Genomic DNA, 27,079 nt, shown 5'->3' on the forward strand with positions numbered 1-27,079 from the left:
GGCCTGCGCGCTGCGGCCACAGTGGACGTGCTAGGCCTCGAATGAGCGCCGCAAGCCAAGCCCATAGGAGACGGAAAGTCGAATTCTCATATGGCGCAATATTCATGCCATTCTATCTACATTTGTGACTGTGATAATTCAGTTACGCACAACTAAAATGTGGTGGCCAATATTACGTTATCATCACCATGTTGTGGTGGTAGCCTACCTATGCCATGGCCTTCCAGAAATGTAGGCTACTATTTTGTTTTAAAAAAATATATTATAGCACCTCCAAACAGGAGCAAGTTGATGTAGGATAAAATGTTCAGAGGGACCTGTAGGCTAATGCAACCTGATTGGCCTGACCTTTTGGATCTGGAAAAGTACGTTTGACAGAACTTTAAATCCCGATTCCCGCGTGAACCATGCCGCGCCATTTTATCCCCCTAGTTTGTGCAAGCGTAGTTTCACTAATGTAGGCCTACCTGTTGTCACAGAGATGACAAGGTGTATATTATGTGGGTGGAGCCAGTGTTCATTTCATGTGTAGATCCACAGGTTGCCATTGCCAAAAGAGCCAAAAAAAGAAAGATACAGCAAGAAGCGAGGCCGCATCTTCTTGCTCCTGAGGTAAGCGGGTCACGATTTGTCGGTAGTGTGAATGTTCATTCTCTGTCGCCTTTATCAAACACTTCTTTTTGATTATTAATACGTCAGACTGTCTGCAACGACAGCCTGAATGAGTCTATTAAATCTCTAAAAAGTCCTACACGAGGTTTGAGGAGGGAACGGAGTTGATTATGTCATGATGACGCTCTAACTAATGTGAACTAGACCAAACTGTGTTGATGAAAAGAATCTTAATTCTTTGCTACAACGATGGAAAGGCGCAATGACTCTCCGTCTGGTCGCTAAAGACGCAGACTAAAATCAACAGAGTAACCATGCCAACCTCCACTGTTTTACTCTCTCCTGAGCAGTGTGAGGAGGGGTCAGGTTGCCAGTTGTTTACGCGTGAGTGGTTCCCTAAGTAGCAAATGCACCACTCAAACGTCTTTGTGTAGAACTGAAGGGGGAAAATATCACCACCAGAAGTACTTTGATTTTCACCTTCCTTTAAAAAAGAATCTTTTGCTCACTGCTCTGCCTTTTCAAAGTGTAGGCCCTAGGCTACAGCGAAAGTAAACTGAGACATGGCGTCTGGTGACCTGCAGCCATCGGACATCCTGGAAGATGTGAGGAGGCAGTGCTTGAAAAGAGGAGCTGCTGGAATCAAAGGCATTGGGAGGCAAGTGAGCACATACAGTATGATGAATCCCCGAATGAATCACATACATGTTTAGTCATCTTCCATTGGAGACCCCACAGCTTGACAGCTGCTTCTTGTCTGAGGATTTCTAATTCATAAATATTTGCTTCAATGAGAGACTATTAATACATCCAAGAGCAGCTGCCCTTTAACCCGGTTGCCATTGTTCTTGTGCTTTGTAGGACATTTCGCATCATGGATGATGATGGCACAAAATCATTGGACTTTGAGGAGTTCATGAAAGGCATGGAGACCTACGGACTCATCCTTGCCAAAGAGAGTGCTGCAGATTTGTTCAGACTGTTTGACAAAGACGGGAGTGGCACAATCAATTTCGATGAGTTCCTTGAGAAGATAAGGGTACATCACATATTTAGTACTTGTAGCCTGATAAACCAGACTAAATGTGGATGTCTAATTTAGTCTGGCCTCGATGCATAATACATCCGAAGATTGTTGATGAGAACAACCTTCCCTCAAAACCCTGCCCGCTTTGATTCAAAACACATCTTTGCGTTGTAATTGGTTTGCCAGATTCATGGCATTCTGGCTTCATTGAATCATTATGCGAGGCCAGACCCACCCGTAGACAAAACATTTTGCCGTCCAGCGGGTGGCGCTGGTTCACCAGGCTATAGTACTTGTACAAGACACTGGAACTGAAACCTTATCTCCCATGACTGCAAAACAAAGTAGTTATCTGACACATTCTGATACTGAGGTTGTAAGCCTACTCTACAGAAACAAAAGCCAGTCTGCTTTTCAAGACAAATGTGTTATCAGTGAAATTACTCACAGTCAACAAACGGCTCCGTTTTAAATATTTTGTGCATAGCAATAGTCACCAAAACATTCCATTAAGATTTGAATATTTAATTGTTAAAAATTATGGTATCCCCTTGCAATGTGATGTTTTGTAATGTACCCCATCAGCCCCCAATGTCAGACACGAGAAAGCAGATCATAGGAAAGGCCTTCAATAAGCTGGACAAGACGGGGGACGGAGTGGTCACCATCGAGGACCTGAAGGGCGTGTACAACTGCCGTCAGCACCCCAAGTTCAAGAGCGGAGAGTGGAGCGAGGACGACGTGTTTCGCTCGTTCCTGGACAGCTTTGACTCCCCCAACGACAAAGACGGCAAGGTTTGGATGAATAGAATAAACAAAACTAAACCAAAAAATGCACATCATTATACCATTACACATCATTTGTCATGAGAGCTGTACAACAGATGACTAATGCCGGCAGCATCTGGTAAGAGGGGATGGAACAGAGTCAGTGCGGCCATTCCTCAAATCCCCCAACTCTCTAGCGGCATCTGAAGTGTTTCATTCATCCATAACATTGTCCACTAGATACGCATAATGAAATACATTTCTTTTCTTTTACTGACTTAACAATTCTCCTTTACACAGGTGACCAGCGAGGAGTTCATAAACTACTACAGTGGAGTGAGTGCCTCCATCGATGAAGATGAATACTTTGTCCACATGATAACAAATGCCTGGAAGCTGTAGGACAGCGTTTAACAAGTTGATGCTGAAACTGTTTTTGCCATTTTGGAGCATGTGTTCAAATGTAGTGCCCTTAGTGTGGCTCTTTGGAACTGCAGTTTATAAATAAAGTAATAATTAAATTAAATTATCAATAAGATCATGTTTTGAGGATGGAGCGTTCTCCATAATTGCTCCTGCATCTTCATAGCCAAGAGTTTACTTTTTTTTACTGAATAGCAAGTCAGCTGGGTATTTTGACATAACATTTTTCACCTTCACCAAAGGATTATACACTTCCTTTTTTGTTTTTGTAATGAGTTGTCTGTTGAGAAGAGATACATTAAACAAAATTACATTTTCACTAAACAGTGTGTGTTCCATATTTGGTACCATGTTTCAATATGTTCTGCTTATTTTGTTCTCTTCTGTATCAACACCCCCATCTGCTGGTCACTGGATGAACTACTACATTTATATAGTTCGGCTCTGCTGGCACACATGGCCATTCAGCAGTAGGGATGTCGACAGGGGGGAGAAAGGGGTCACTTGTCCCGGTCCCAGGAAGAGAGGCTGCCCAGAATTGGGCCCTAATTACATTGCATTGCATTTATTGGGTTTGGTTTGGAGCCCTTTCAGATCACTTTGTCCTGGCCTCGACCGGAGCGGTCAACGGCCCTGGTCAGCAGCATACCCAAATCACAAGCTACAGTATAGTGATCAAACAAATAAAAAACATTTCATATTGATGTCTGATTTTGAAGATTTATTCTGTAAAGCATGTAGGAAGCCTGGGATCCTAATAAAAGGTGTTATACAACATTTAAATGGTCGGCAAGGACCAAGAAACAAGGGTATGTGTTGCACTCTAACTCAGCACACGGACAATTTCAACTTGGGCTCTCAAAATAGAGTATGAAATGAAATTCTGAAAAATGTCCAACCAGCAGAGATGTTAAAAAAAGAAACAAACAAAAAAAATCAAAAGACTGGGTGGAAAATTCATGTAGGATTGGTGAAAAAATGGTTAACACATACATAGACTCCCAGAACATGGAAGACTGCATGGTTTAAAAAGTCTTAGCGAGCCAATAACAAAACAGCTTTCACTATCGATGTTAAGGAATAAACTAATGGACTTTTGTTAACAATCAGTGCATGGATGTCAATGTGCATACAAAAATAAAGAATTGCGAAAGGAAAAAAAAGAAAAATAAATTAGACTTTGAGTGACTTTCTGGGGAGGATGTGCTGGTATGGGGGTAGGGGGAGATGAAGAGGCGTATGGAATGGTGTAACCATTGACAACATGAAGGGTGCTGAGAGAGCGTGGTGTCCTCGTGCGAGGCTGTGGTGAGCAAGCGGTGGCGTTGAAAAGAATAGAAAAGGGGTCTCGTATTTAGAAACGTGCTGTGTTTCAAATGTAGAGGAGCTCCCTTGAACTCATCAATATGATGAGTATCCAAGTCCTAAGCTAAAATGGAAAAAGTCTTTTTTTCCTTGCAGTCCAACAAAAACCCTAAGACACACGATAGATAAAAAAAACAAAAGGATAATTCCAAAAAATTCCAGATGTACATTTATAAGGAGAGGGTAAGGGTGGAAAAAGGACAAAAACTGCACACAAGGGGTTAGACTTCTACTGTCAACTGCACTTGTCTGAAGGACCCATGTTGTTTACAAGATGTCCACAGAGATGCCTGCTTGGAAAAAAATAAGACAAAAATCCCTGTACAACAGCTTCCTAGAAGTCAGGTGGATGCCAGAGGTGCTATGTTCCCCCAGTGTCCTCAGTCTCCGTTCCTTCAGACGTGCCTGCAGAGATAGGAGGGAGGGAAAGGGAGAGAGAGAGAGAGAAGTGACTTTTCACTCCTTGATGCCTAAAACTCCAGCAAAAAAAAAGACCTGCTAAAAGCCCAAGCCATTTGTGGGGAAAGGTACTGCCAGCCTCTAAATACCTAAATATCTCAGCCTCTAAAGCACATAAAACATTAATTAAATTGTATTTACAAGCCAATACCCTTATCTTGCATTAAAAATGTTCACTCAGCTCTAACACATTTTAATTAAAAAAATAAAATAAAAAAATCACGAGACTAATGGTGAGTTATGCAGCTCCCAGCACTAGGATCAATGTCCTTATCTATATTTTTAATGCATCATTGCTGGGTACTATGGGAAAGGCATAGTAACACCTGAGTCAAGGAGCACTTAGTCATCCTACTGATATCTTCATAAAGTAGTGCCCCTTTTCATCCGCACAGAAAATAGTCACGTTTCATTGTATGGAACTACACTTGGCTCTTGTCACACGTGTGTATTTAAATACATGTGGAAGAGCTTGTCACCTCTAACTTCGGCCATACTGAGCTAGCTAAATGCTAAAAAAAACAGCCAACAAAACAAAATGGCATAGTGCCGTGCGGCAGACTGATTGTGGGCACACGCAACCACCAAAGAGATACACATGAGCTCGTCTCAGAACCGAAAAGAACATAGAACCGAAAAGAACATAGTTCACTATTGAAACAGGGTGGACTGCTCCTTTAACGTAACAGCATGTCTTTACTTACCACTGGTGGTTGGCGTGGCAGCGGTAGCGGTAGCAGTAGCCGCAGCGGTGGTGGTGGTGTTGGTCGCGGTGGTTGCCGTGGTGCCATTGTTGGGCTCATCGTCGCTGTCGTCCTCGTGGTGCTGCGGCATGTCGGGCACAGGGATGCAGGGGGCGGGCTCAGACTCCTGCTCCGCCCAGCTCTTCAGGGCCAGGATACGGTGGTGCAGCGCCGCTGCCAGCTGCCCCGCATCCTTAGAACTGGCCTGTGGGGCGGGACAGGAGGACAGTGAGTGGGAGTGGGAGTGCGTGTGTGTGTGACGTGTGTGTGTGTGTGTGTGTGTGTGTGTGTGTGTGTGTGTGTGTGTGTGTGTGTGTGCAGGAAAGCCGACAGAGGGGGCCAATCAGGTCAGTTGTCCCAGACCCAAGCAGAGAGAGGGGGCCCAAAACTGGGTCTTGATTACATTGTATGTATTGCAAAGAGGGCCCTTTTTAGATGACCTTGTCCTGGACCCAGCAAAAGCTGTCAGCGGCCCTGTGTGTGTGTGTGTGTGTGTGTGTGTGTGTGTGTGTGTGTGTGTGTGTGTGTGTGTGTGTGTGTGTGTGTGTGTGTGTGTGTGTGTGTGTGTGTGTTTTAGTGAGTGAGAGAGAGAGGGGCAGGGAGGGTGTCCAATACCTAGTCAAACTTAGATGTGCAAACAAGCTGAAATGTGCTTCAGATCAGCATTGTTTTTCAATCCACTGTGGAGGAATGGCCAACTTTTTTACATAACCATTCAGTTATGAGTGTTACTATTTCGGTCACAAATCCTGGCGGCTTGCTCAGTGTCAAAGTATGAGAGAGCGAGAGAGAGCGAGAGCACTGTTATTGTTGTCTGAATATTGTTGCAGCCCGGGATCTTCACGGGCCAAAGAAACTACTGTGTAACCACAGCTTTCATTTGGTGTGATGACTGACACATAACAGATCTCTAAAGTTACACACAACATGTTAACTGCAAAGAAACTGACATTCAATTTTTTTCACGTTAAGTGGAAAGAAAATTTCGACTTCAGCAAGAGATAAATTATTGGGAGGTGCTATGGCAAAGTACACTAAGCCCCATCCATATGGGTTTGCTTGCCCATGGGGACCCAGGTTCAGGTCCGATCTGACTAGGTCAATTCTAAACCCTACCAAATCTCTCTCTCCCACCAATTTCCTCACCGGTCAAACCATCCTGTCATGATAAAGCCCCAAGAAACTAGAAAAAAAACCTTTAAAAATACACTTGTTGTTAACAGTTCCACCTACCGAAATGAGGAATACTTTGAGTCCCTGGTCCTCTGTGTCCATGGCGGTGATGCGGACGCTCTTCTCGCTGGCCTTGTCCACCTGCATCTGAGGCCAGAGCTTGGTGTTGAGGATGAGGCGCAAGCTGCCCTGGGTACGCATCACTGGGGCACGCAAGTGGAGAACACAACAATACAAATTACCAGTAGTAGTAGTGGTAGTCTTCATTTGTCCTAGTATGGGCAATCGTTTTGCAGTGATGGCGCACACACACACACACACACACACACACACACACGAGGAGGGTAAAGGACAATACGGGTGTGATCAGCCAGGAAAGACAGGACTAGGCTGGACAACGGCAATGGCTAGAGGAAGGTCGAAGGTGATAAGAGTGTGCAGCTGGCGGAGGACAGCCAAGGAAAGTCAAGGGAACACTCAGGTTCACGGAAGGAAAAACAAAACAAAACCAGAGGCAGATTAAGGGCTGATTACCCGGGCAGGGCAGCACATAGGACAAGAGAGCATGTGGTAAATACCACTGGCCAGACGGCATTAGGCGGAGGAGGAGGAGGAGGAGGAGGGACCAGGGAGCAGTGGCCGTACCTAATCTTGACTGTAACGTGCCGTCTTCCGTGGACGCCATATCGTTGAGCCTCAAAAGACCCCGGCCTCGCTCGATCCACAGCTGCGCAGTCTTGTCGAACACAAACAACTTGCACTGCATCTGCAAGGGAGACAGCAGCCATCGATCGCCACAGTCAGAGATCAGCAGCCAGTATTCCACTCACTCTCCCAACCACAGACTCTATGTGGCATTCTAGAATCCTTGCTACCAAAGCTGGTGGGATGGAGCATAAATGCTTTGAGGACATTGACGGAACCAGGTTGTGTGTCTGTGTGCGTGTCTGGCTTTCTTTTTGGAATTTCAAGATGTTTTACATAGCCTCAAAGAGGCTGAGACACAAGACGTTTGTGGTAAATTCGCAAAGCTCCTTTTTGGCCACTTAGTCCAGCCTAAAAGAGAATCCGTCCTAAGCTAGTGGCAAGGGCAAGTATAGTGTGATATTATGACAACACATAAAAGGCCCTGCAATGTCTGGTAAGTGTTCGGCCACTGACAAATTCACCTTGTCTGGTATTGGTGAATAATCTCGCCTTGCCCTTGATAGATAACAATGAGCCCGTTTATATGCACATCAATAAACCGTTTATAATCAGGGTTTTGGAGTAACCGGTGTATTCAAGTGCTCATGTAAACCGACTTAACAGTTTATAATAATCGGTTTATGACAAATTACCCGTTACCCGTTCTAGAGCACACCCTAGCTACGACTATGGCATTGCTGAGTTCCTGTAACATTTCGACTCCGTGGTATCCTAACACCCACAACCATTCTATACAAAATGTGAAATTACAGGTACACAAAGTGGGAGGTGAAAGCATTCAGTGCTAACAATCCCATCGTTACCATTGTGATAACAAACCTTGGCTTTCTATAACAATCGTACACATGCATAGGCTAATTATAATTAAAGATGCACAGTAAGATATCACGTGACACTATGGTGCTTCCACCACAGGGAAATTTCTTTACCTGAACAGTTCGTATTTTTGCCATGGTAGGAATTGCTTGTCAAGGGATTTGTTTTAGCTTCTTTTGCTTTTTATGCTACTAGATATCTACCTAGCAAAGCAACATTCAGCCGGGATTATTTCATCCTGAGTAGTAGGGAGAGTATATTAAGATAATCAAAAATAATAGCATAAATATGGATTACATAAAAATCTGTACTAACATACTATTGACTATCTATTAGGTACAAAAAAGCCATCTGAGGAAATGTAGCAATTTCCCAGCGAAACAACCCATTAGCTAAAGGTCATTGTGTCCACTACAAGCAAATGTCCTCTGAAATGACTATGCCATTTTAAAACCAGAGATCACCAAGGCTGAACAGACCCCCACAATAAGAAGGTGATTTTGGAATGTTAACTCTTGTAAACAGTACATTTCAAAATACTGTATAACAAACTATTAAAACCGAATTAATAGTTTCAATAAAAATCAATAGCAAATTCAGACATTAGATTAACCCTAAATGTCCTTTGTTTTTTCCCCATTATGCTTTTAGATGGATTACACAACACTTGAGACTAAAAGGTGCCACACAAACAAAAACTGAAAATTGAAAGAAAAATGTCCACACACTCGCCAAGCTTTCGTTCAATGACCTTCCCCTAGGCAAACCCCCCAATGTTTTTTTTTCCCTTCTTGCTGACCCGATTTGCTGAAATTATTTGCACATCCGATAGATTCACCTTGCGTAGTATTTGTGGATAACAATGCCTTGCCTCGCCCTTTATGGATAAACATGACTGAAAATTGAATTGCTTTTCCCCCCTTCCTTTAAATTTTTTTTTTTTTTTTTCAATTATGTTTTGCTGACCTGTAATACGTTGCTCTCGGCCTCCTCCCCCGTCCGCACCTCCACCTTCTCCAGGATGCACCTCTTGGCCGTGGCCTTGGTGTAGGCCGCTGCAGACTCCTCCAGGGACTCCGCCGTGCTGCTGCTGGGGGCACCAGCTACAGAGACACCGGGACATCAGACACGATATTGATTGGTTCAGCAGCTCTGAGGATGTGCTCTGTAACCCCTGTGTTCTAACACCCCTCATATCGTATTTAGACAGATAAAGACAGAAGGCATGTCACACAGTACTGGAAGTAGTGTGTGTAAATAATCCCAATGTCCACACAAGGATACCCCACAAGAGGATTATTATATTGACAGACTTGGAGGAAACACAAACTGATTTCATGTACCTTACTTTCTAACTGGAATAGTGTGCATAAATGGACATGGCTTTTCGGGAGAAAATGGGAAAAGAAATTCCCTAGTGACAACTATGAACAGAACCAGGTTACTCCTGCAGACTCATTGACTGTGTCTCAAATCACGCACTTGTGCACTTCGGGCACTGTGTTTCAGTGAAAATTTTGGTTGAGCCAGTGCACTGAAAGTACCAGGATGATCCCCTAACTATGGCGGACAGTGCATGAATGATGGACACTGCAGTGCACGCACAAAACGACAGCCATCATGTTGACATCATGTGCCCATTGCCCTTTGGGATGAAGGAAATGTAAATACAAGCACCAGGCGCTGTGCATTGTAAACAGTAGCCAACCAATATTTTGACGAGCTCATGCCATGGTCTTGATATTTGGTGTCTGGGACACGTGCACTAACAATCTGTGCATGGGTTGAGACTGACATGGCTTCCAAAAGCAAGAGAAAAACAGCTGCAAAATTCTGCTCCATATCAGCTGCAATCGTCAGTCTTGCCATGTGGAGAAGCCGTTGCTTTTTGTACCAGTGAATTGCCCTGTGTAACTTCTGGGTAATATTTGAATCCTATACATGTTATTCTGAACACGTGATTATAATAGAAGAATTAATGTGTGTGTGTGTGTGTGTGTGTGTGTGTGTGTGTGTGTGTGTGTGTGTGTGTGTGTGTGTGTGTGTGTGTGTGTGTGTGTGTGTGTGTGTGTAATGTGTTCTTGAGTTTGTGAGAGATGGGACCATCACAACATGCACACATTTCTCCAAACCTTCCCCAAACCCAACCTCCTACTTTCCAAAAACGTTAAACCAGCTGTTCGCATACACACGACCAAGCAAAGGTGTGTCTGAAGACAATTGCATACCCAGTGCTTTTCAGATGAAGCACAAGCACTCACAATTGTAGCACTTTGGTTTGGGGAATTATGTTGCTTTAGCAGCTGTGGAGGCTTTAGGTGGCAAGGCTTTTCCGAGCTATATGTCCTCTCTAAAAAAATCTTCACATGTGTGCATGTATAAGATGACAACCGCAAGTGGAAAATGTTAAGGAGAATTAAGAACATGAGACATGAGGAGGTTTAACCTTTTTCAGGTGTGCCGTCTGGTGGGGACGGTTCAGAAACGGGGCCGGGGCTGTCCTTGTTGGTCTCCACACTATCGTCCACACCCTTGGGAGGACTCTGCAAACACAAGTGCACGCACGCACGCATACACGCACACACACTTTAACTGCTTGTGAACTTTCTCATTCATCTAGGTTATGTTAATCCAAGTAATTACAACCTCAAACTAGTAATCTTGTTAAAAAGTTGATCATTCTTCGACCACTTTTGCTTGGACCTAAAAGCCACCTCATTGAGTCACTTCTATGGTTTAAAACAGACATGAATAACAGTTATGGTTAACTAAAATATCCCACTCTTAAATGGCACCATTAGAGAGGGTTTGAATAGGTTTTTAACTATGCACCACCCCCCCCATCCCTTTGCAGTGAACATAGAGACTTTACAGAGCTGAACGCCGCATTTTCCACACTATGCATGTGCCGTTTGTTTAAGCACAAGAATGTAGAGTATGTTCATCTTCAGAAAAGAGAAATGGCCGGGCATGAATGTCTTGAAAAACATGCCCACTTTGCTCCTGTGAAAACATGAACTCACCAACACTCGATCAGACATATTCTGCCCAAAGACAAACTTGGCTTCTTTATCTGCACTTGCTGCTGCATTCTGAGAGCTGCCAACAAAGAGGGGACATTTTACAGTTTTAATTTAACTCACTATTTCAATCCCCATAGTAATGTATGCTTCAATTTGATTAAATGCATTGCATTGCATTGCATTGCATTACCTGGGAGTGCCTTTAAACTGCAGGAAATAATTGGTTCCACCAGACTGTGAATCTGATGAGTCTTGAGAGTCATTGGGTGGACTGCTGTTCTCTTCTACCTGAAGAGAAGCACAGCCATCAGAAAGGTTAATAACAGTCAGTCATCCAACGTACATCACAAAGGTTCCACTCAAGTCACACAGACAGACACACACACACACACACACACGAAAAGGGCAGACCTTGGCTCTTTCTCTGATGTTCTGGCCAAATACGAAACTAGACTCTGCGAGTGCGTCCTTCTTCGGGTGGCCATCGATCTTCTGGTCACTCGCCTCGCTGCTGTTCTCCTTGTCCTTGTTCTGCTGTAGTGGGGAAAGGGTCGTATAAATCAGACACTGTGTGTGTGCACTTATGAAGGGTGCTTCTACAAAGCTTCACAACTCAGGGACATGCATGACGAGGAACGGTTTGATTCAAACCTGGAAATCACTCAATTATAGCATGGCTGTTGTAAGTATTTGGTAAGCCAGAGTCTTTGGTGTATTGGCAAGCCTGATCGTAGAAGAAAGTGCTGAGCATGAGACCATCACAATTTTTGAAATAAGAATAACCTAATGACTACATTTTATTCTTGTAAATAAATCACCAAGCCTGAATACTATCAGCCCTGTATTGACAGAGCCACAAATTAGTATCCAAAAAGGGCCTGGGTTCGAGTCCCAGCGGGGCAACTTGACTCCCCTTCGCTACTTACTGCCCTCACCGGTTTGCCCACCTTGTCAACGTTGTTCTGGGTGATGTTTTGACTGTGTTCCGCCCCTTCATCTGATAGTTTCTCCACGCCGTTCGTCCCACAACTGGATTCTGCAAGGTGTTGCAAGTTCAAAAGGTCAAATGGTGTACAACAAGGTCAAAGGTTCACTGAAATCTCTGACACAGCAGGCACCTAACAGAGCTATGCTAAAGACGACAACAGGAGTCCACAACACACTTATATCATCAGAAAGGGGGTTGGAAGACACGACACTCCTTTCAAAAAAGTACAAACGGCTTTATTCCAACATCTAAACTTGTAGAATATTTGCTACATGTACATTTAGGAAGGGCAAGAAGGAGTTCAGTAAAACTGTAGTAAAAAGATGAAAATAAAGAAAAGCTTTTAAATACGGTTTCACCAAATTGCATCCAGTTCCTGTGTGCAACGCCTTCCCAAATCAGACTTTTGGAAAAACATACAGGCTACGTCTCAAATCACGCCCTTGTGTCAGTGCACTAACAGTCAGTGCACAGTGCACACAGTGCACTGAGGTCTTTAGTGCATAGTAGCGTGGAAAAATTTGAGCACTATGCACTGTGCCCTCGCTGGTAGTGATGGCTGAGCATGGCATTAGCTCGCCAAAATATGAGTTGGCTACTGTTTAAGCTTACAATGCACAGCGTCTGGTGCTTGTATTTCCATTTCCTTCACCCCAAAGGACAACAATCGCACATACAATACTTGGCATGAAAAGGTTGGTGTCCCATCAACATTACTTACAGAATTAGACTGTTGAACAAACTCTTCTACTGAACTGAATGCCACATTTCCTCCCTGTCATTGTCAACATGGCCGCCGTTTAGTGCGTCCAGTGTCCATCATTCAAGCACTACATTTTTTCCGCCATTGTTAGGGGATCATCCTGGCACTTTCAGTGCACTGGCTCAACTGAAATTTTCAGCGTGAGCGCCCTAGCCACTGAAAAACAGTGCCCGAAGTGCACAAGTGCGTGATTTGAGACATAATAGCCAGAGACACAGGCCAGGACGCCAGTTCTACTTCATCTACATTTTCCAGACTATATGCACATGCCAGATTGGCTGAGCTCCTCATCTGAGTCTTTGTTCAAACACCAAGTTTGTGTGCGTACATCAAGTTCCTTTCAGGGTTTTCGTACCCATTGCTTGACAAATGTAAAGAGCTTTTTTTAGCATTTCTGTGTGTGTGTGTGTGCGTGTGTGTGTGTGTGTGTGTGTGTGTGTGTGTGTGTGTGTGTGTGTGTGTGTGTGTGTGTGTTTTGTCTTCGAGCCAAGAAGACAACTCAACTGAAACAGATAAACTGTACCATGTGTGTGGAGGTACAAATGTGCAGTGTTGATGTTTACACATGTGCAAGTTGAGAAGGTATATGTTTGGGCATGAAAGAGCGAGTCAGTCAGTGAGGGCAAGAGAGAGAGCTGTGTGTGAGTAGAGAGGGAGCAACAGAAGAAGAGGTAGGAGTAGCGAAAGTGGTAGAGGGGAGGGGGAGACAGAGGGACAGACGAAGTACAGTCACTGTGTGTGTGTGTGTGTGTGTGTGTGTGTGTGTGTGTGTGTGTGTGTGTGTGTGTGTGTGTGTGTGTGGACAAGACTTACTGGTGTCTGTGAATGTCTTGGTGGGCGGTGCCTGCAGCATGGCGGGCCGTAGCACACTGCGTTGCTGCTCCTTGGGCTTCTGGCTGGGCACACCTGGAAGAGAATCTGCTGAGGGATTGGATCTGAAGCAGGGTGCCCCCCTCCCTCAAAACTCAAACTCCACAACACACACACACACTTGGAGTTCTCTACCTCCACCCCAAATACACACAAACGTTCAATCCAACACTTGGCCTGGCCCCTTCTGAAACACACACACACACACACACACACACACACACACACACACACACACACACACACACACACACACACACACACACACACACACTCCCACTTTAAGGGGCCCTTAACCCTAACCACCCACAATGTATGCCAAGCACAACAACATATTAAATCAAGCGCAATCCTCCCCTACCTCAACACTAGGGCTGTAACGATACACCCAACTCACGACTCGATTCAAATCGCGGTTCGATATGCGATTTTTTTTTTTTTTTAAACAATTTAAAAAAAAATGAATTACTTTGCTTTTTCACATTTACCAACATTGTAAATGAAATAACTGCAGTTATGTAGAATATTAAAAAGTTTAAAAATAATGTTAATGATGATGTGAAGCTTGGAAGCACCATCGCCTCATGTCACAGTCGTTTTCTGGACTGAAGAGTAACAGAAGTTTAAAAGGCTGTGTCACGATTCTGCCTTCGTGCACTGCAAGACAGGTTCGTGGCAGGCTCTGCACATCGCGATTTCTCGGTTCGATACAATATCGTTACAGCCCTAGAGAGCACGCATGAATGAATGCACACACAAAATGAGCTGTATGTTGATGGGACAAATGGCACTGTTTTTTTCCCCTTCACCCATCTTGTGACTGGCAGTGTGATGGAATACCCATCGTTGACAGAGCACCCTTACCTGCACTAGGGGCCTGTCCATGGATGAGTGTTGGAGGCTTCAAGCGAAATCCCACCGCTTTCTCCTCTGGAAAAACAGTGAGAAACGAGTTTTCATATCAGACACACAGAAAGGTGTATAAATTAGAAGTAGACATACTCTTACTGATACAATTACACTCGTACATGAGAATCAAGTTTATACACAGTTATTCCACTGTACCTAATGACATAGATCAGGAGTAAGGAACTGTTTTGATTACAGGGCCACTTCAAATTTTGAGAAGTCCTTAAACGGCCATACTATGAATGAACACAAAACAGGATTTCCCCCTGCTCTTTAGGTCTATATAGAAGGTAGTCACCTTTACAACAGTCCCCACATTCACCCTGAAAATATAACTTAAATCTATTGCGAATGTAATTTCTAAGATTTCTTTACAAAACATAGCATATTTCATGCGAAACTGCATAACATTAACATTATATTGGCGGCCCTCGACACATAGGTTCCCCACCCCTGAGGTAGATATGCTGATGTCTGATGATTAAATATTCCTAGAACTGGAAAAGTGGTGTAAAAAAAGGGACACTGAATATATAATATACACAACTGTTGAGGAAACATGGTGAGGTTTGTGTGTTTTGCAGGCATGGAAAAATTCTACACACCCTACATTCCACAGCGGCTGCAACCGTGACTTGGGGCAGGCAGAATTAAGTGAGGTACAGTGTTTCACGGTTGCCTTACCATTGCAACATTGGAATTACATTTTCTGCCCATTATTACAGCCGAATCAAAAATTTCAGCCACACGTCACGTTTGTCTCGTCTATTGCCTTGGCCGAGAGATGGTGTGCATTATATGTAAGTGTGAGCCCGCTGCCATGTTACCACACTGAGAAATGCCTCCATGTGTGCCGTCAACCACCACGTTTACACAGCCACAACCACATCAACACAAACTGAGGGTGCTGAGTGACAATAGCCAAACTCTGCCGAAACGCTAAAACAGACAACCACACCGCAGACGGTGGTCTTTCGCAGTGCTATGATGAGTATGCAGATCTTAACTACATCACACTCCTTTCCACCCTTTCACACAGGCAAACTAAGGCCATCACCCCCACATCCATCTGTCTGGATGTGGCTGGGTGAATGGAAAATGCCAGCCTGTTATGCATGCTTGACATTATGGAATAATATTGGTCAGCAATGTTGGCCAGTGGTACAGTGTAGGGCCCGTCAAGACTGATCCAGCATCTGCAATCTCACTGATGACTCAGCTGGTGACGTCCAATACCACATGTGGTGATGTGGTGCCCGTGGTAATGCAACATCAGGCTACACAACAGCAGCCACAGGGATTCCTGATATGGCCCTACACAGACTTAATCACTTAATTAACTCACGTAACTAGTCTTCGTTCCCTTAAAAAAGAAAATACAAGGCAGTCCCTGATACTTAATTTCCTTCGGGATTAATAAAAGTAGTCTACTTGTGGATACAGAAACAGCCAGCTTATAACATGTCTGTAACAAGACTTCATAAAAGAGACTTTATTCATGAGGATTATATTTCAATAAGATGACTAATTTGTGTTCTGCATGTCTTTGCAGCATAGCGCATTGAGGCACATTTTGGGACGTCATACCCCAAAACACATTTTCTTAAATCATATTCTTCAGTCTCCCAGGACAAATGTCATGATTCAGAAACCCTCGCTTTCTGCTACTGAAATAGGAATGCCAAGAACAGCAATTCAGCCTCAGGCCACATTATTCTATGTGGAAGCATGACAAAAATGTCACAAAACTACTGTCATGCCATGCCAAGCATGCATTCCGAAACAGCAACATCTGAACTTGAAGCAACTCACGACCACAAGCTCAAATGCAGCCAGCTAGACAGCAGACTCAAATGCCATACTCGCCATCAATGGCAACAAATAGTCTGCAGTTCCACCATCAACAGAATCAACTGCAGTAGCATCAGTAAAGCATTGCGCACATACGTACATGTACACGTACACACTTAACACATGGTGCAATTTCCCTTGTGAGTCACAGTCATTGTGCTGCTTTGCCTTAATCTAGCATAACCATATTAGGGAGGACAGGGGACCCACACACCTAATCTGGTCTCCACTCTGCCGTGTTATTCATCGAGGGAAAAAAACACACACACACCTCCCATGGGGTCGCTGTCTGTACTGTGGACATTCATAGAACTGGCACACCTGATTCGTGCCAAAGCTCTACGACTGGATCAGCTCAGAACATCAGTCGCACGCACGGCAAACGCGCACACACACTGTCGATAAATCAGGCTGACTAGTAGCTACCTAGCCAACGACTGACTAGCTATACCCGCTGACTAACATACCGTTATTGCACAGCAGGGATACAGAAGCAACACACCCTGCATGAGTGGAGAACAATCAGTGAACTCAGTGCTTATGGGGAGGTGCTGTGGCGAAGTATAGATACAGGTTTGCGTGCCCATGGGGACCCAGGTTTGGGTCTGGTCTGGTCTGGGTCAATTCCTAACTCCATCCCTCTCCCCCTCTATACCATCTCCTACTCTCTTCCTGTCATACTCGACTACACTATCATTTATCAAGACACAAACATTTTTTAAAAATCAGTGCTGATAAAAAAAAAAAAAATCAGTGCTTATGATGGACTGAAACACATCACACAGAACTTCTTAATATTTTGTTTACACATATGCAGTCGTGCACGTGCACACACGCACATACCTAGGCCCTTCAGAAAGGCAACACCAATGAACCAGGAAGAATATGCAGACAACCCCCACCCCACCCACATCCCCATCTCATCCTCCTCTCAGTGCTATTTTCTGCCAGCTTCCCTCTCCTCCCGTGCAGCAGAGATCAGGCCTGCCCCTCTACCCCTGGTGGACTGGCCTCCTTGTCTGCCACTTCTCCTTGTCTCAACAGGAGCCGGAAATAGACACACATGCGTCGCATACATGCATGAAGAAGCACTCCAGGCAATTTTACATCTCCTCTCCTTTATTCTGCTCCATACTCCCTCATCTCTTCACTCCCGTTCTCCCTTCCTCTTGACACTAACTTAGGCAGTCACCATGGTTACTCCAGAGCGCGCCTGACCCAGTGTGAATGCGGTACATTATTATGGTCTGTCAAAACAAGTGCAACTCTGCAGAGGGGATATTGTGTGGTGGTGGAGGTGGTGGCAGCTGTGTTGTGAAGGGCCGGCTGCCACAGACACAAAATCATGATAGCTCACTAACAAAGGATCTAGCCATGTTAATTTATATTGATACAAAATAGGAAAAGGATTAAAGGTGCAGATGGCATGTTCTACTGCACCACAGGATAACTAGGGGCTTCCAACTCAACATTGAAGTCAATAATTTACATGGCGACAAAGGGCCACAAGCGCTTTTTCCCTGCGTGGTAAACATGTGTGGGGTGTTTTAGAATGAATGTGTGTGTGTGTGTGTGTGTGTGTGTGTGTGTGTGTGTGTGTGTGTGTGTGTGTGTGTGTGTGTGTGTGTGTGTGTGTGTGTGTGTGTGTGTGTGTGTGTGTGTGTGTGTGTGTGTGTGTGGCCGGATTAAGATAGCTTGGGGCCCCTAGGCTACAGGTTGCTGACAAATAGTTACATATTTTGTGACAAATTTACATAGACCATGTCATTGTTACGAGCTAAGAATTAAGGATAGCATGTCTACCAACTGTAACCAACACGACAGATGAATTTTTCAATATTGCATCTTGTCACAATTCAGCATTTTTCACTTTCAGCCAATCACGAGCCCCCTGGCAGGTGGGGGCATCTAGGCTGCAACCATATCTAGCCTGTGCATTAATCCGGGCCTGTGTGTGTGTGTGTGTGTGTGTGTGTGTGTGTGTGTGTGTGTGTGTGTGTGTGTGTGTGTGTGTGTGTGTGTGTGTGTGTGTGTGTGTGTGTGTGTGTAATAAAAAGATTCAACACATTACCAGGCTCAGAGTCAGAGTTCCCAGTTGGAGACTGGCAGAAACTTGAGGGCATGAATACATTATTTTTTGCAACTGCAGATTGAGGAGAGAAGAGAGAGATCACAGGAAAGAAAACAGAAAGGAGATGAGAATACAGACAGAAGTGTGCAAGGGAGGAGGGGAGGGACTTACAGAGGAGAAGGGATGAAGAGGGAATTACAAAAGAGAACAGTAAATAAAAAGAAAGGTCAGAGAAAAGAAGAGATGAGGGAGAAAAACAGAAAGAATATGGTCAGGCATTTCCAATATTACAGATTTTTTTTACAAACGTGTACGTGCACGCACACACAATCATTATCCTTACTTCCAAAACACACATAAAACAGATAAACTCTGAAGGCTTTGTAACTGTAAATGCAGGACGAGAGCAGTACAAATGCCAATCAAAACATATGACTAATGCAGCAAGAAAACTCCTGATGCCATTTCAATCGGCTATATATACAAACACCACAGCCACAACGGTGTGCTTACACTGGCTGGTGAACATGCAAACAAGACACCAATCACTCAGGCTTTGCCGTCAGAGCATCTAATACTGAGTGGATACCTAAATATGAGACAATCTGCACGCCAGCAAGCAAAAAGCTTACTGCCTGTACAGACAGTAAATCTGTGTCAGACCAATGAATTCACAGTGGTAGCAGAAAATACTTCCCTTTTTTGTGATCAACATTTTCTCCCTTTTCATTGTTACATTTGACAGAACAAACAGAAATAAGCTTTCTGTTGGTACAATATGTCACACATTTTTTTATTATAACTGATAATTTGGGATAAAAAAAAATTGCATCTCGAGCAGTGCATCCGGCAGGAGGCAAAAGGAAAGTGTGAATGGATGCAAAAGTATGACGCTATTGCACCATGCGTGGGTCGATTGAGTAACACACTAGCTGCGGCTTCCCCTTTGCCAAACCACTACTGACCCAACAGGGCTGAGCTGCAACATGTGCCGTGAGGCTAGCTTGCTCCAGCTCAAACCAACCCCAAGCAAAAACAACGAAAATCAAACAAATCACTGAGAGCAAGGTCTTGGATATGTTTCGCAATCTATCCGAATTACCTCATGGGAGTTATAAATAGCCAGTATCAAATTGTGAGAACAACAAGCAACACAGCTCGTGGATGCCCGTCATGCTTTCAGAAATTAGCATAGCTTTAACCAACCTTACGAATGCATGCATTTTCACAGGCGTAACAGAGAGGCAAGATATGCAAAAGCACAACATCAACCTACACTCCACAACATAGTCCTTGCTCACCTGAGTTGGATGGTGGAAATTGTGTTAGAGATGATGTTCTCTCTCTCTTGACTGGAGGACTGTAGTCATTCTCCTCCCTTTCCGAATCTGAAACACAAACACACAAACACAAACACAAACACACACACACACACACACACACACACACACACACACACACACACACACACACACACACACACACACACACACACACACACACACACACACACACACACACACACACACACACACAGGGTTGTGGGGTATTGTACAACAAGACCTTCCTACTGAATCTTCGTCTATGTGAAAATCTTTGTACCCTTAAGTTTGCGCAAGGGGGGATGTTAATACGCAAGCTATGTATGAAAAGCTAGAGGTGATGTGCTAATGTGTTGTGCTTGATTTACTAACTGACAAAGACAAAAACTAATGCACACAAAATGATAATACTTCAGCAATGGAAAAGTAAGATTACATGCAACAAAACCAATTTAGACAAAATTGGTTTTAGTTCACAAATTTCAATCACAGCATTGAACTTGACCTTTGAAAGGTGAGGGACAACAAAGACTGACGAATGAATCCACTGGGGACACACAACAGAACTGGCTGTTTTTTTTGTCTACAATAGCAAGACTAAAATTTGAACAGGAAGATTTGAGATGTGAACAGGAGGAAAGTCTGTTGTTGAGATCAACACCTCCCTAAATGGATGTCAATACACCTCAGATAATAATGGCACAGGGTCATTACATTATAACAATTTTCCCCCATTGTCAGTGAGGGAAAAACAACACAACAACAACTTTTTGTGGTTTTCCCCATTCAACATCCCGACTGCGACTTGAACAGACCACAAGCACGAGGCAGGATGGGAGTTTCGATAAATGTAATGGACCCACAGTCTTGATGTGGCAAAGGCTTCCAAATAATACCCAGACAGCATGTGCAATTCTAAGATTGGACAGTGTTATGTACTAAGATTTGCTTGATGTTTTGGTTTGGAGACATGTGGATAAGTGGGGTAAATGGAACCGTAACATTTGTCCTCTCAGAAACACTTGTCCACTGCTAATGTGCCCTTCAGCAAGGCATCCAACCCATCTGCCCACACAGCTCTGGGTGCACACGTGCTTCCTGGACTCAAATGTGTGTACACTAATTGAAAATGTGTCTAATGCAAAAGACAGCACTAGTATTGCATTGGCTAGCTATATACACATTCACAAAGAAACAGACACTCACCCTCGCCATCTTCGGCGCTCGATCCTTCAGCCGATCGCTGGTAAAAAAAAAGATGCGTATACCAAGTGGGTTAGATACAGCACTGCTCAGGATTTAAATTCTTACAAACATGCATGCACACACACACACAGTATTCAACCATGCTGCTTCAAACTCACCTTTTGTGCTTTATCTTTTTGAAAGACAAACACAGGGGGAGCTATGGCTGGCTTATCTGCATATGACAAAAAAAGAGGGAGAGTTAAGCAAGGCACACACAATACTAGCAAAAAGAGCAAAAACCATAAAAATCTGTAATGTGCTGTAAGGGGTATGTACATCAACACAGACAAATGGACGAATATTATTGGACAGCTCTGCCTTTTGTCCTACACTTTGTGCATCTTAAAGCCATCTTCAAACGACTTGTTAAAAACAGAGTTCACTAAACCTTATGAGAGAAGGCACTACCAAGAAGGCAACCACATGAGCTCAGAGCCAGTGTGGATCTGGAAGGGAGGTTTATACATGTTCCACGCCAAGAAATACTAGCTGGGATCCATTATCAGCGCTGCTGAAATCTTTCCAAGAAGTTAGTCAAAATCTTATTAAGTCAGAAAGTGTGTTGCATACATTAGATGAAATACTGTCTATAAGCCAGTTAATTTTTTGTATATATTCAAGACCATGGCCATGCCTGAAATGTTCACGGGTAGCAGCAGATTGTCATATGCTCATCTCACCACAGCATTTGCCCATATGTTCACCAATGGATGATGACAAGCATGTCAAGTCAATGCAAAAAAAATAACTTTTTTTTCGCAAAAAGACACTCACCAACGGGTCAAAGTGGCTGGCAAGTTGGTCTTTTCTACCATCAAAACTAAAAGTTCACCAGCATTTACCCAGGTGGCCAGTGAGTGTTAATGTAGCCATGATGCTGAGCATATCAAGTCCATGCAAAACATTCTGCAGAGTAGAGTTCCAAATGTGCATGGGCATGTGCATGCGCGTGTGTGTGTGGAATACACAGGCCATAAAGGATTTGCACTTCCTGTGTGAACATGAAACTTGTGCCACCCAAATGTTGTGGAGATCTTATCTGCGGGTGACTATAAAATGAAGCAATCCAGAAAATTACAGGTCTGAGCTTGGACATATAAAGCACATGTGTAAACTGTACATGAGCAGTTTATTCAACTCACAGGCGAAGGCCACTTGGTAATAACAAGCTGGCATTTCGTTCACCAAGATCAATTTGATCCATCAATAATTAAGAAAAACTGGTCTACAACTAATCCTTGCTCCTTGAAATTATTGTTTAGTATCAGTGTCATAAGAAAGACAATATTGGCACTTCCTGGGAGGGGCAACTCCAATAAGGCCAATGATGGACAGACAAAAGGTCTGATGTAAGATCATAGAGCTATGGTGTCTCCCATGCCATCCAGGTATGGGCCTGAGGACAGAGCCATGATCAGCGTGAATACCAGTCTCTCAATCTTTAGGATAGGATAGGATAGGATAGGATAGGATAGGATAGGATAGGATAGGATAGGATAGGATGAGCCTTTATTGCCCCTTCTAGAGAGAAATTTGTTTTAGGCACAGAGAGTTTGTGAATTCACACAAACATGTTAACACAATGCAAAACAAAAATCAATTAACATGCAGGAGTGGACCCAACACAAAACATGTAAAACGTATAGCCTCTCATTCAATGAAAGCAATGAAATAACACAAACTGATGCGCTACGCTCTTGTCCAAGGAAGTATGTGACTTGAGGTGACATATCTGAGAATGTCTTGGTTAGACAGACTTGCGGGTTTGTTGATTTAAGAGTGATTAAACCATTGGCGTTTCATAAACTTCCAGATGTGATGGGATATCCTGACACGTGCCTTAACAGCCCGCATGTAACAGCGTATAAAAATGCATTGAAACAAAGACGCAGATATGAAAAATGTTGGTAGACTAGGGTCCCGCAAAGGCGCCTGCATTACCGCCAGTGGGTGGGCGTATCCGTGTTAGCAAGAAAGCTCAATTACTCGGAGGTTACAGTTAGCAGAGCACTCGACTGTGTGCGCAAATCACTTGAGCAATAAACTGTTCACAATACCAAGTTGCCGGGCACTAGCTTGACATCGCATTGACAATCTTTCGTATGGCCAGTAGTGTGAAAAAAGGATAAATTGACGCATGAAATAATCAACACAGTGCAAATAAATTAAATGCTACAGTTGTATCATGCTAGTAAACCAGCAAGTCAGTTACAATGAAGCAGCGAAGTGTTACCACGGTCTGTGAAAAAGGGAAGACTGACCATGGCATGCATCTCGTGAACAGACCTTGGGTTGACAGGTCTGCTGTAAACGTACGAACACGAGGCGTCAGTCATTCAAAGCCAACTAGTTCTACTGCGTCTGTGATAGCTCGAGACGATAAGTCGGCCTGACCAATGTATTGTGCACCCATTCCGCCAGCCCGTACACACGCTAATCTGGGATAAAGTTAGAGTCGCGGTGGGTTATTTTGAATGCTGCTGACCTAACCTGCATCTTACTGACAATGCGGATGCAGTGTGGTGCGACATGGAGTGCCATCAATGTTGTATGCGCCAGGCATCAATATTGGGCTCGCATTCGCAAATGTTAGCAGGCCAGTTGAACATCAGTTGGCAAACGACACTACAAACAGACCTTAAAACATGAAATGCCACATTCAGACAGACACTGGACGTAAATTAGTGCAAAATACTTAACAAGCGCCAACTCTGCTTTTCAAAAAAGTATTCACTGCGCGCGCATCGAAATGGGCCTAGAACTAGTTGTCTAGCATGCCCGAGGACAAGTCCATCACACTTGTGTCATGACTTGAGAAGTATTAACCTCTTGTATGAAATTCAAAAGAGAACTCCCCAAGTTCACTTTCGTTTCTATACAAGCGACATTGCCTAGAGTTATTACTCTCCACTCTACGTTCACTGTTTGGGAAATGCTGAAATTATCTGGAGTTCAAACGGTAAAAGTTTACATTAGCGAGTAAACTTGTTGGGTGGCTGAAGTGTTCAAGAAGGGTGTAGACTACCATGTTACTGGTCGAGTTTGATCTTCAACCGGCACCACAGTCAGTTACCAAACATAACATCAACTCTGCTTCATTGGTCCCCGCCTAAAATATTTAAGATGAGAATGGCTGCCACACTACAAGATAAAGCTAGCAAATATAGCATGTTTATCAGCCATACTCGGTAGTTCTGGGGAAGATGCGCGAGTTCTGCTAAAGGCATCTTAACCAGGTTAGCCTGTGTAAAAGTCGATGGCAACATAGCATCAGCTAAAGAGCTAATGCTAGCCAGGCGGTATTTTCATACTACCAGCTATCACATAATTATGTCATGCTAATTCCTGCAATGAAATCACAATTATTCGCTCGGCCATGTTTCTTGGGTATGTCTGCCTCAATAAAATAAACCATTCACTGACCAAGTTTCGAAATTATTTCTTTGTTTTGTTATATCAACGCTCACTCCCAAATGCTTACCTTCGTTTGCCAAGTCCGCCATTTTATTCTGTCGCGCACACCCACAAAGCAATGCGCCAGATATTTCTGATCCGAAACAAAGGTATTCTAGCGCGCTCTACCAGTGCGTTTGGAGGGGGCGCCACTGCCACTCCACAGAGAAAAGCAGAGTTTTAGGAGAAGACCAGAGGCACCTGTTGCAAGTAGGCCAGATGTAAACAAATGTCGCTTAAACCGTGTAATCAGTAAGAGAAGTAGCAGTGGACAACGTTGATGAAAAGCAATTGTGAGGTAAAATGTAGGCCTAATTTGCTGTAAGGCTACACTCTGTGGCACCAGTGGTTGTGTGTGTCTGGTGTGGGCCCCATTGGCTCTGCAGACAGGACAGATGGGATGATACAAACGCGAGGGATTGAACCATGATTTTTCTAATGAAGAAATAATCGAATCACCCCTATATTAACGCAGAGGCTAGATAGGGCTGCAGTCTAGGGGCCCCCGCCTGCCGGGGTGCCCTTATTGGGCACAGCCGCACAGGTGAAATATTGTGAGAGGATGCAATATTGTGAGAGGATGCAGTATAGAAAAATTGACTCCAGTTCGCAGATTGTATGTTATCCTTAATTCCTAGCTCATAATTATGACACTTTCTGTGTAAATTTGACGTAGGCCTAAATTTCCCTTCCCCAGGGGGGCACAGACATCTGTAGCCTATAGGGCCAGAGGAAATCTTAATCCGGCCCTGCTAGTAATCCCAAAATATCAGACGCACAGCAGCCATTCTTGCCTTCGAATAGCCTATCATATTATTTGCTTAGAAGGCCTAGGAAAGCAGGCCCTACTTATTATTCTTCAACAGTTTATCTTTCTACATTTCTCAATTTCACCTCTGTCAAGTACAGGGGGGTGAGGAGCCTTTTTCATTCCAAGGGGCACTTCAAATTTTATAAAGTTCTCCAAGGGCCATAATATGAACACAAACTAGGATTTCCCCTCGTACTTTAGGCGTACATTACATTACATTTACTACAGACCCCTCCTTCACTAGGTCCCCTGATATGATAAAATTTAATTGTATTGCGAATGTAATTTCTAAGATTGCTTTACAAAGCATTTCAGTGTTGTGGAACTACACAACATTAAAATTATATCGGGGGGCGGATAAGATGGCCTCGCGGTCCTTAAACACCCCCTGAGACACAGATTTGCCACCCATGGTCAGGGGGATCTCCATTCTACACCACTCTATTCATTCATACACATCATTTGAGATAGAGATGCGTCTCTAATGCCAAAACGACCACACGGTAGACACGTACAAAAGCCTCTATCCTCTTTACCTTTATGCAGGGGTTGCACAGCAGCCAGAGATCGTCCAGTTCTCTGGCATTTATCACATTCAGAGACGTATTAGAAAACAACTGTGATTTGTCATGAAAAACATTTTAGCCTAAGCTAATCTGTATTCATCCAAGTGCAGGACAGAAGGACCATGACATTTAATCAGAGTTATATACGTATTTGAACATCTTTTTGTTTCATTTCCCCCTATTTATTTATGTACTACCACACAGAAGAGACAGTTGAGAGCCATCTTTGTAAATTCTTGTATGAGTATGTTAGTTGTGTGTGTGTGTGTGTGTGTGTGTGTGTGTGTGTGTGTGTGTGTGTGTGCGTGTGTGTGTGAGAGAGAGAGAGAGAGAGAGAGCAGAGAGCAATTAATTCCAATTAATGAAAAATAGTGTAGGGGGAAAAGCATATTAAAATCCATGTACTCAGGAGCTAAGTGTGCCATCAAAATCGGATCTAAAAGAACAGATTATATCCCCCAAGAGTGCGGCGTGAGGCAAGGTTGCCCTTTAAGCCCAACTTTGTTTAATTTATATATAAATGAGCTGGCGACCATCCTAGAAATGTCAACCACCACAGGACCCACTCTGAACAACATCAACGCCAAATTCCTGTTGCTGTTTGCAGATGATCTAGTCCTTCTCTCACCAACAGCAAATGGACTCCAAATGCGGCTTGGGGTCCTCCAAAATTTCTGCCAGACCTGGGCCCTGGCAGTGAACAACAACAAAACCAAAATAATGATATTTCAGAAAGGTTCCAAATACCACGGAAGACAAAATACATTTACTTTAGGACCACAAACAATTGAACATGTCACAGACTACACATACTTAGGCCTCAGAAACAATGGAAGTTTCAATAAGGCAGTGAATGAACTGAAAGACAAGGCACACAGGGCTCTATATGCCATAAAAAGACAAGTACCCTTTGAAATTCCAATCCAAATTTGGCTCAAAATATTCTCATCGGTGATGGAACCAATAGCCTTATATGGCAGTAAAGTGTGGGGTCCACTCACAAATCAGGAATTTGATAAATGGGAAAAGCATCCAATTGAGACCCTGCATGTGGAATTCTGCAAAACCATCCTAAAAGTCCACCGACACACAACAAATAATGCATGCAGG

General features: G+C 43.7%; 2 protein-coding genes across 8 annotated transcripts; one reads left to right on the top strand and one right to left on the bottom strand.

The window, feature by feature from the left end:
* The first annotated feature begins 424 nt into the window (after nt 1-424).
* capsla (calcyphosine-like a) lies at nt 425-3,154 on the top strand. Of its 4 annotated transcripts, none has more exons than XM_063218550.1 (5): nt 425-612; nt 1,140-1,270; nt 1,474-1,651; nt 2,225-2,434; nt 2,708-3,154. In XM_063218550.1, exons 2-5 carry the CDS (start codon nt 1,176-1,178, stop codon nt 2,807-2,809), a joined length of 585 nt encoding a protein of 194 aa, XP_063074620.1. In that variant the 5' UTR covers nt 425-612; nt 1,140-1,175; the 3' UTR covers nt 2,810-3,154. The 4 variants fall into 4 exon arrangements, with proteins under 4 accessions (XP_063074620.1, XP_063074619.1, XP_063074621.1 ...); XM_063218549.1 differs by having other exon boundaries at nt 1,145-1,270; XM_063218551.1 differs by having other exon boundaries at nt 1,152-1,270.
* Nucleotides 3,155-3,536: 382 nt separating this feature from the next.
* On the bottom strand, nt 3,537-24,683 carry ranbp3b (RAN binding protein 3b). 4 transcript variants are annotated; one of them, XM_063218546.1, is made up of 17 exons: nt 24,621-24,683; nt 21,256-21,311; nt 21,098-21,134; nt 19,871-19,957; nt 18,570-18,641; nt 14,603-14,668; nt 13,682-13,774; nt 12,053-12,153; nt 11,529-11,651; nt 11,308-11,405; nt 11,118-11,193; nt 10,541-10,637; nt 9,061-9,197; nt 7,216-7,336; nt 6,631-6,773; nt 5,359-5,602; nt 3,537-4,600 (listed from the first exon to the last, which is right to left on the bottom strand). In XM_063218546.1, exons 1-17 carry the CDS (start codon nt 24,640-24,642, stop codon nt 4,557-4,559), a joined length of 1,617 nt encoding a protein of 538 aa, XP_063074616.1. In that variant the 5' UTR covers nt 24,643-24,683; the 3' UTR covers nt 3,537-4,556. The 4 variants fall into 4 exon arrangements, with proteins under 4 accessions (XP_063074616.1, XP_063074618.1, XP_063074617.1 ...); XM_063218548.1 differs by having other exon boundaries at nt 11,529-11,648; nt 12,065-12,153; nt 13,682-13,786; XM_063218547.1 differs by having other exon boundaries at nt 12,065-12,153; nt 13,682-13,786.
* Between the last annotated feature and the right edge of the window lie 2,396 nt (nt 24,684-27,079).

This window comes from Engraulis encrasicolus, chromosome 16 (assembly GCF_034702125.1).
Source record: "Engraulis encrasicolus isolate BLACKSEA-1 chromosome 16, IST_EnEncr_1.0, whole genome shotgun sequence".
Lineage (NCBI taxonomy): Eukaryota > Metazoa > Chordata > Actinopteri > Clupeiformes > Engraulidae > Engraulis > Engraulis encrasicolus.

Coding starts and splice junctions, on each gene's coding strand:
- capsla (XM_063218550.1), top strand. CDS start 1,176: ATGGCGTCTGGTGACCTGCAGCCATCGGACATCCTGGAAGATGTGAGG. Junction 1,271..1,473: donor GGAATCAAAGGCATTGGGAG/GCAAGTGAGCAC, acceptor TGTGCTTTGTAG/GACATTTCGCATCATGGATG. Junction 2,435..2,707: donor CCAACGACAAAGACGGCAAG/GTTTGGATGAAT, acceptor TCCTTTACACAG/GTGACCAGCGAGGAGTTCAT.
- ranbp3b (XM_063218545.1), bottom strand. CDS start 24,642: ATGGCGGACTTGGCAAACGAAG. Junction 21,312..24,620: donor GGCGGACTTGGCAAACGAAG/GTAAGCATTTGG, acceptor TGTCATATGCAG/ATAAGCCAGCCATAGCTCCC. Junction 13,787..14,602: donor TGGACAGGCCCCTAGTGCAG/GTAAGGGTGCTC, acceptor ATCCCTCAGCAG/ATTCTCTTCCAGGTGTGCCC.